A 9,635-nucleotide genomic window follows, 5' to 3' on the forward strand; every position below is an offset into this window, starting at 1 on the left:
ATGACACCCTCCAGCAGGTGTGAGGCCGGTACCAGGAGCCTCGGCTGGATGGACGGACAGAGGGGCCCCCACACAGCGGCCGCCGCGCACCCGGCTCTGAGTGCCCGAGCATGGCCGGTCCTAACAGAGGCCTAGGTCCGGGGAAGACCCGAACCAGATCTAGAGGACTCCGGGGGAAGTGGAGATCAGTGCACACTGATTATGTGTTGAAACATGAACATGTTTGTTATAGTTAATAAGCTCAGTAAAATTACCCGGTTTCTAATTTTTTTTTTAATTTTTTTCAACATTTCTTTATTTTTGAGAGACAGAGCATGAGCAGGGGAGGGGCAGAGAGGGAGACACAGAATCCAAAGCAGGCTCCAGGCTCCGAGTTGTCAGCACAGAGCCCGACGCGGGGCTCGAACTCACGGACTGTGAGGCCGTGGCCTGAGCCAAAGTTGGACGCTCAACCGACTGAGCCACCCAGGTGCCCGTTTCTCTCTAATTTTTAATGAAACTGCTAGAACATCTAAACTTACACATGTGACCACATCTTATTGCACAGCCTATTTTCCGGCAGTCAGACCAGCCACCCGTGCTCCCAGCAGACGGCTGGAGAAAAACCACATGCCCATGCAGCCAGGGAGAGGGCACAGAGAGGCCCCCCCAACAGGAGCAGAGGCATAAAAACAATAAAAGGAACTAAACTGAGATTCTGGAACTGGAAGTCGTAACTGCTAAAATGGGAAGTCCTTGCACAGACTTAATGACATCCTGAATACGGCAGAAAACGGGGCGAGCTTGCGGACAGGACACCAGAAAGCGCACAGTGTGATGGAGAGAGGACAGTGTCTGTACCCTCGCACATGATGCACAGAGACTCTCGGTCAGCTTCCGAGCGGCAGGAGGAGGGACGGTCAGAGGCCGTGTGGCCCCAGCCTGGAGAGACGGGTGCAGGGAACCAAGATGCCATGGGCTTCAAACACGAACCCCAAATCCAAAGTCATAACTGCAAATCAGAGGCTGTGTTTCACCTGAATCGATTCCCGCTCTGTAGGAAGTCTCAGGAGAGACTTATTAATTAGGAACGGTGAGAATTCTCTTAAGCAATGTTCTCGGGGGGGGGGGGTCCCCTGATCAGCAGCGTCTCCTGGGAACTTGCCGGAACAGCAAATTCTGGGCCCCACCCCAAATCTACAGAATCAGAAAGTCTGGGGTGGAACCTGGTAATTCTGAGTTTTTATGATCCCCCCAGGAGACGCACGGTGAAGTTTGAGAACACTGCTCTTTGGTAATGTTGGGGAGGCAGCTGTGTGTGCATGTGTGAGTGTGTGCACGTTTGCGAGTGTGTGCGGACACACAAGCGGCATCTGTACATGCACGCGTCTGTGCACACACATGCGCACACACACGCATACGTACACACATGCACACACATACACATGTGCACACATATACATGCGTGTATACACATGCACACATGTGTGCAGGCACACATGCACAGTGGGTCTCTGCTCGTCCCCTCTGCTCGTCTTCCACGTCTGATCCTTTAACCCATTTGTGGTTGCTGACATAAAACTTATGTTAAATGTAAGCCAATTAAAAAGTAGAGCCAAGTGTATACTAAATGACCCCCCCCCATTTTTTAACTTGAAATAATATCTACACATGCCCAAGGAGACAAAATGTCTAACCCCACAGAATAGGACCATGGAAGGTCACTCCTGCCCTACACTGCACACTTAGCTATAGCTCAGTTATTTTACAAGTAGAATTACTATTTTTACAATCATTGTTAAGTATTTCCACAAATAATCCTAACAGGAAGCAAAAGTCCTAAACCTTAAAAATTAAACGCCACTCGGCACACGATCAAGGACGGCAGGAGACCATGTCTGTGGAAAGTGCTCCCGAGACCGTAAAGCCCTTTGTAGACGTCCACGGAGACCATCACCCATGGTTCTGACAGATTTCCCAGACTCATCCGCTGAATGCGCTAAGTACTCATTAGGCGCCAGTCTCTGAATTAAGCAGTCCCCACCGTAGAGAGTCTCAGGGTGGTGCAAGAGAGCCTCTCACGGGCTCCTAGAAACTAGGAGTTCGGGGCAAGATCACGGACAGCACCACAGTCCACGTCCACTGCGTCTGCCACGGACAAGTTAGGGCCTGGGAATGGTGGGTGGTTTTAAGAAGGAGAATTCGCGACAGGTTAGAAGAAATCCCTGCATTTGGCAAACAAAGATTCAGAGGCAGGAAGGTCTGGCAAGGTGCCCCAAGTCGCTCAGTCGCAAGCAGCAGGGCTAGGGGTGAACTCCGAATCCGCTCAGGGTTCTGATCTGTGCCGCCAACGCTCCCGCCCCGCTCTGAGAAGGTGGAGGGGTTCACAGGATGCCCCCGCCCCACGGCACCCGCGTTCAGGAGCTCCTCAAAAGTAATGCAAACTGCTGCCCCCTCCGGCCTCCTCGGGGAAGTGCAGGGCCGCAGAAGCCCCCTCGGTGGCAGAAGGGCCTGGAACGGCCCTGGAATTCAGTGCAATTTTGTGAGCCAGACCCTCAAAACCAGAAGTCCATTTACACTTTACAGGAAAAAGGCTAACCAAGTTTAAGTTCGCAAGTGCCGAGGGCTAGGTGATTTGTTTTAATGTTTCCATTACTGCAAACTACTGATGAAGCAAAGCCCAGCAGAAAAAAACAGAAATCAGAAACTGAGCACCTAGAGGGCACGGCACACGGAGCCTTCCCCAGAGCCTACACCCAGCCCACCCCAACCCGCTCAGACGCTCCGCGAACCTACAGTGGGCAAAACGACCTCACACACAGCACATCCCAGAACAGAGTGCTGAACAGCTCCTGTGATCTACTGAGCAAGTGACACACAGGTGGCTGTGTGGGGGCAGGGTTATCCGCTGCGGACCCCTGTCCCGCATCAGAGGGGATCCTACACGGTACCGCCAGCCTGGGGAAAGGCCAAAATCCAAATCCCACGTACGGTTTCTCCTGAGTGCGTACAGCTTTGGCACGATCACGAGTCGGAAAACTGTGTCGAGCCGTCGTTGAGTCTAGCTGCACCCCCAATTCTACTCAGAACTCTAAGTGCTGGACTCTCTCCCTGAGATGGGCACTGTGCCCCCGGGGAAGCCAGCCTGCTGCTGCAAGGAGCCGTGGGACCCGCCCACTGCTGCCTGCTGCGTCCCCAGGGAGGGGAGGGGCCGGCATCTGCATCGAGTGGACAGTGACCCCGACCAACCCGACACAGCTATTGTTTTCGGAATCTGTAGCACTGCTTTTCTTGTCTCTCAAGTTTATTTATTTAGAGAACAGGAAGACATGCAGAGAGAGAGAGAGAGAGAGAGAGCGGGAGACAGAGAGCAGGCTCCGTGTGTCGGCATACAGCCAGATGCAGGGTTCCATCCCATGAACCACAAGATCACGACCTAAGCCGAGATCAAGAGTCAGGAGCTTAACGGACTGGGCCACCCAGGCGCCCCGGAAATCTAACATTTTACTTTCAAAATATCAGAGCACCTCACAGCCTACTCTGTCTTCCCAAGACTGCTTTAAAAAAGAACGTCTGTACATGACCTGGTGATAAGACACTTACTTACGGCCCTGCCTTGGTGCGAACGTCCCTGCCTGCGGGCACACGGAACTGTGGGTCTCCCACACGCTCCCCACGGCACCGTGGACTTCACTTGTCCTCAAGAAAAGCGCGTTTTCTTCCCCCACCAATCGCGGTTCCTCTCCAATTCCAGCAGTCTGACTGACACTCCACCCCCTGGACAGGTGAGCCAGAAGCTGACCGCCACATCTCCTTCACTTCCTGCCTCCGATGCACCACCAGGCCGTCTGTCCCTCCTGGCGCCTCCGGCCCATGTGCCTGCCCCCATCCCTGCTGCAGAACCCCGGGCACACAGCGCGCCCTCTCCTGCGTGGGCATCCCACTGGCTCAGGAAAGCGGACCTGGCCTCCGGGACCAGACAGCACCCGCAGGAGCGCACGCCCCGTTAGCGGTTCCTGCAGCACCATGAGGACAGGCGTTCTGAGCGTGCAGACGCGCACACGGAGTTGAGAACTTGCCCCGGGCTTCATGCCGGCAAAGCCAAGACCACCTGCCCAGGGATGTTCGCCCTGCGTAACTACAAAGGGCAGCTCGGAAAGGCACCTTTATGAAGGAGGTCCTGAACGACAAATGTGCTGAAACAGCTCTGAAACGCCCACCACGCAGGCACCACACAGCTCGGGGCCAATCAGGGCTGCAGATGAGGATCCACTGTGCCCTTCTGAGAGCACAAGCATCCTCTGGGCTGTCCTCCTGGAGGACACCACCCTCCCCCAGCCCGCTCCAGCCTCCGGTCCCCCTTGGCCTCCATGAGCTGCACACTCCAGTCCCCAAGGCCGTCCCTCATGATGACAGCTCAGCGTGCCCGGGATGTGCCTGGCTGTCAGGGTCAGGAGCCTGACCGCCCGCCCCATCAGGCCTATGGGGTCACACCCACAGGCGCCCCTCCACTGACTGTCCCTGTATTATTGTTGTCTGCTCCGGTGACCAGCTCTCTGGGGTTCCTTCCCACAGTGCTCGTGGGATGCATGGACGGCTGCTGTCTGAATCACAGCCTGTCCTTCCTGACACCAAGTTAGGAGGCACGGCCCAGAGTGCCCCATACTGCCCGGGCCCCACTTGGCCAGAATCTCCTCTCCAGGCCACCATGTTTCCCAATATGCTTCGTTAGGGTCCCCAGGTCATTAGCGAGTGCACCCTGCTCTCTGACCGGGAGCGAGCTGGCCCTTGGCTAGTGTTTGCCCATCAGAACTGACCGCCTATAAATTCCCCTGGTGATGCCAACACTGGGGCGCTGAGGCCACACTGACAATCACCCTGCCGAGGGAGGCAGGCCTGAGAAGCCGCGAGCTAGGACGCTTGCACCATACACGGTGCACGGGGTCTACGGGACAGGGGCCGCGCACGTGGAGCAGCGGGTCAGAGCTCCACAGCAAGGCTGGGGAGTCGGGCTCGCCCTGGGAGGGCTTGGTCTTGGGCGGGGGGCGGGCACACTCCGTGGTTTGCTGACCAAGAGGGCAGATTCAGGGGGACGTCCGAGCTGGCCCCACGCATGCACGCGGTAAGCGCGCCGTTGCAAGGATCATCCCGGATTCTTGCAAAGGTGTTTGTGAACCAGATTCCCACGGGCGGTTCTGCTGGGACGTGGGCTAACAGCTGATGTCCCTGCGCATCTGCTAAGGGCTGGTCACTTCCACCACGGCTGCCTGGCGTCACGGCCTAGCCTGTGATCTGCTGAGAGAGAGACCTGGGCACGGACTGTGCTCCCAACGTGACGCCGTGCTGCCTCGGGCCAGGCTCCAGGAGGCCAGGAGTGGGGCTCTGGCTTCTCCTGAAGTGGAGACTAGGGAGGTTTGGAGTGGAAAGAAGGCAGGATCACATGGACGTCTGAGAACACCTCGGGCATGGGGTGGAGAGAGGACTGAATGGCATTAGCCTGGAGACAGAACTGCCGAGGGCAACTACGTGTCCCGATCAGGAGGGGACACCAGGGGACAGGAGGGGACACCAGGGGACAGGAGGGCAAGCAGTTGGCACTGCTTCTGCAGCTGACTTTAAAAAAAAAAAAACTCAATTCGGTATTTACAGAGTAGATTTGAAAAAACAGGAGTCACGGCTGGAAGTCACGAAACGTTTACACACAATGACAAATTCGTTTTTGTTTGTTCCCATCCTAATCTTCCTTTCTCACAGCATGAAAGTACACAAAACACAAGCCACGAACGTGCCTGAGGTCGCAGGGAAGAGGGGAGAAAGGCAGAGAAAGAACCAGGCTCAGGAGCAGAGGCTGGAGGTCAGAGGTGGGCTTGGCTCTAAGCACCCCGAAGGCAAGCAAAGCCAAGGTCAGATCTGGCACAGCATTCCCGAGCCCCAAAAAGTTCCTTAGCCAACCGTCCGGGAGAAATGAGACTTTACTGACACAAGACGAAGGCAAAATTTCTCACACAGATCCTCTCACGTGTCAGGCTCCTAAGTGTAAGTGAACAGCATCCCAAAAGGAGGCTCAGGGACAGACTCCGTGTGTCTGTCCCCTCTCCCTCACTGGGAGCCACCGGCAGGATTCTGAAGCATGACTCACAGCCAGAAGTTACACAAACTTCATCCTGTTTATTTTGGCTCATGCTTCCCGCCTCCAGAGGTCTCTCTGACCCTGGTGTGCGTTCAAGGATTTGCTAAGCCCGTGAGCACGCGCTGTCTGCATGTGTGATAGGCGCCCACTCCCTCCTTCAGCCAAGTTACTGAAGTTAGAAACGGGAAAATCACGGGTCGGCAAAGAAACACCGGTGCCGGGTGAGGAAAAGCCAAGGAGCCTGGGTCCAAGGCCTGGCCACCCAGCCACGGGCATAGCCTCACATGGGGACCCAGCATCTCTGCCCGAGGGACAGCTAGGACCGGCACCCGCACCCGACAGGCAGGACCGGCTGCGGCCAGCTGCCACGCGGGGTCCCGGACACAATGCCTCCACCTACACAGGGCTCGTGGACACAGGACAGGGCAGGCTGTGCTGACGCAGGCGCATCCTTCCGGAATGCCAGCGTGGCTGGACGCGTTTGCCCACGACAGCCTGGGACACAGCTCTCAGCCGTGTCAGTGTTGACAACCACGTTGCTTTCAAGACAGGAGCCATCACAGGAGACCTGTGAGCCGTGGCTGATGGGCTCTGCTCCTCCACGGCCTGCATGAGGTGGCCCACGGCCAGCCACGCCCAGAGGAGTGCGCTCGCGGGCTCAGCCACCCTCGGGAGGGGCCAGCTCGCTGGCTCTGCCTTTCTTCCCACCCTACCGTGGACTGACGGTTCCGTAAAACAGTAAAAGACGGTCTTGCACGTTGTTACTATGACATTGTGTTAACACTGCTGCTGACCTGCGACACGGCAGCCTGCGGGCTGGCAGCCGTCACAGGCGGCACCCAGGGCACCATGTCCTCAGGTGACGCCCCAGGCCACTTCTCGGCCCAGGAGCCTGCAGGTACAACATGAAAGGACCGTGCCCGCACCCCTGCCAGGTGGGCAGTCCCAGAGAGATGGGGACAGGCAGACAGCGAGCTCCTTGCTCACATGACCTGGCTCACCTCTCCCACGAGCCCACGGGAGAAATGGGTGATTTGACAAGGAGCCAACGCCAGGCGGCTCTGTGGCCCCAAGGGCTCTGTTTCCCACGGAGCCGCCTGTGAGCTCGGCGGCCACACATCCAGGATCGCACATTCCCCAGAGAAGGCCGTTCAGACGGCGGAGGCACATGGGCGCTGGGGTGCAATTTGTCAAACGTTCTGTTCTTTGCCGTCTCTGCCTCCTGATATGGCACCAAGCAGCCAGGACCGCCTCTCCAGGCTCACAGGAGTGCAGGGTGGGCAGGGGCTCTACCCAGCAGGCGGGACAGAGAGGCAGACAGCAGGGAGGGACAGAGGGGCAGCCACAGGAAGAACTCGTAAGGGCCCTGCCCGGGGTGGGCGGCCTCCAAACTGAGGAACCTTCCTTTTTGCAGGGCTGGGTCCCACTATGGGGAGGTGGAGAACCGGGGTCTCGCAAGGCCGCATGCCCTTCCTCGGGGGCCTCGACGTGTCAGCGTCCCGCGGAGCCCAGTGTCGAGGAGGGGCGGCCGGGGCAGGGCCAGAAGGCTGCCCCAACCCCTCAGGACCTCCCGGAGGCAGGATGCCCACCCAGGCCAACTCTTGGGTGACCTGCCGGCCCATTCCTTAAAAGTCTGGTTGGCAAAAATACGTAATAACGTATATGATAACAGAGAGGAAAGCAAAATACGTTTTTCTCCAACGTACAATTCAAAACAAAACCTGAGAGTAGTTCAAAGCACAAAACAGAAAACTTTAAATGAAAACCGATATTCTGAAAAAAAATCAGGGTACTGACCCATTCCAAAGACAAACATACGTACTTTCCAAGCTGGTTTTAGGTGTCAGGAGGTTATTTTATTAGTAACGTATACAGGCAGCGACGACGCTTAAATATTAGATTTCTCTGGGATTTAGTGACATTATTTCCTTTGCAGAGAAGGTGGCCCTATGGCTTGGATTTGTACCGCGAGATATTTAAATAATCATGACGTTGCAAGCCTCATTTGCCGGGTCTAAGTCTTTACAGGCAAACCGCAGGGAAGGCAGGGAGACACCTACTGTCCAGGATCAGGTCAGAATGTTCCATGAACCCCACTAAACAGCACAACACGAGACCCGGAGGGAGGGACGGTGGGGGGAAGGAAGGGGTCCAGGGCCAGCCCCTCCTTCCCGTCCCAGGTCCTCAGGCACAAGCCAGGGCGGTGACCCCAGCTGCACCCAGAGCCGCTGCCCCCAGGAAAACAGGCAGACAGGTCGGAAGGAAGGAGTGTCGGCAGGAAAGATTTTCTCTTTTCCTTTCAGGTGCACAGATGCCCGCGGGAAGGGGCGCAGGACAGAGCCATGTTCTGGGCACCGACGGCCCATGCTGCTGCTTCCGGTCTCCCGGTCATGTCCTCAGACTGAGACCCCGCGTTCGTGTTCGGCTCAGGAAGGCCGGCGTTGGCTCAGCCCGCCCAGAGGAAAGTGGGCACCCGTGTGCTGACGTGTGTGGGTGGCCAGCGAGAGCAAAGGATCCATCACCCTGAAACTGTCATCCATTCTCGACAAGCCCTGGGGATTCTGGACTGGGCTTTGCCAATAGCCCGCAGACGGCGTCCGCGACTTCCCGGCCCCAGCCGTCCGCGGCAAGGATGCCGAGAACCTTCGCACACATGCTTGACAGCCTCGTGCTGCCCCAGCTCCTCATGTACTGTGACCTACGCATCCCCTCTGCTGGCCCTCCAGTGAGCCCTGTGCCAGGACCCCCGGGAAGGCCCTGTAGGAACCCCCACCTGGGCGCACAGCCCCCCACGCAGAGCGGGGAGACCCTGCCCGGGTCACCGCAGCACGCGGCCACAGACGGTACGGGGGCCCCAGGCATGCCTGCTAGAGATTCCCCAGCTCCTGGCACAGGGTTCGGAACCCCTCAACTGTGGCGTCAGGAAACGCTCTCGTTCAGATTTTTCTCAACCACTTAAAAGTGTAAAACACTGAGCTCACGGGCCAGACAGAAGCAGGCGGGGGCTCCTTCCGGCCCTGGGCCCTGGGCCCAGGGTCCACACCCGGTGCGGCGAACGGAGCCTGGCGCAGCCCCGGCACCCTTTGTTTCCGGCTCTGCCCTAGGTAACTCCTCCCCAGGCTTTGTGGCCGGACTGCTGTTTCGCAGGCCACACGCAGAGGCAGCCGATCCGGCAAAGCCTTCCCTCTGCCCTACAAATGAATGAAACAAATGTACGAGTTCACACGCTGGTTCCTCTGGGAAAAAAATCCCAAACTTCTTCCACGGGTGTTTAAAAAATGAAATCAGTGTTTTCCTTACTTTCCAGACCAAAAAAAACGGGACTTCTCCCAAGGCCGTTTTGTTCTGACCCAGAAAGCCCAGCACGCGGGGGTTAAACCGAGGACGGTTGCGTAATGACAGGGGCAGAGGACCCACACTCACCTCTTGAGCAAACCAGGAGGTCCGCCCCGCGTGGGCGGGCGGGAGGTCCGCCCCGCGTGGGCGGGCGGGAGGTCCGCCCCGCGTGGGCGGGCGGGAGGTCCGC

General features: G+C 57.4%; 1 protein-coding gene and 1 long non-coding RNA gene across 2 annotated transcripts in view; one reads left to right on the plus strand and one right to left on the minus strand.

The window, feature by feature from the left end:
• The window catches only part of PXDN (peroxidasin), a 55,903-nt gene that overhangs the window by 45,515 nt on the left and 753 nt on the right, over positions 1–9,635 (minus strand). Inside the window, 2 exon segments of the mRNA XM_040495953.1 lie at positions 9,533–9,561; positions 9,563–9,635. Coding sequence (XP_040351887.1) covers positions 9,533–9,561; positions 9,563–9,635 — 102 coding nt within the window.
• Positions 4,846–6,859, plus strand: LOC121044028 (uncharacterized). The gene is made up of 2 exons (XR_005797068.1): positions 4,846–4,958; positions 5,734–6,859. It is a non-coding gene; the product is annotated as an uncharacterized LOC121044028 (long non-coding RNA).

Source organism: Herpailurus yagouaroundi, unplaced genomic scaffold, assembly GCF_014898765.1.
Source record: "Herpailurus yagouaroundi ecotype Mexico unplaced genomic scaffold, PumYag 188, whole genome shotgun sequence".
Taxonomy (NCBI): domain Eukaryota; kingdom Metazoa; phylum Chordata; class Mammalia; order Carnivora; family Felidae; genus Herpailurus; species Herpailurus yagouaroundi.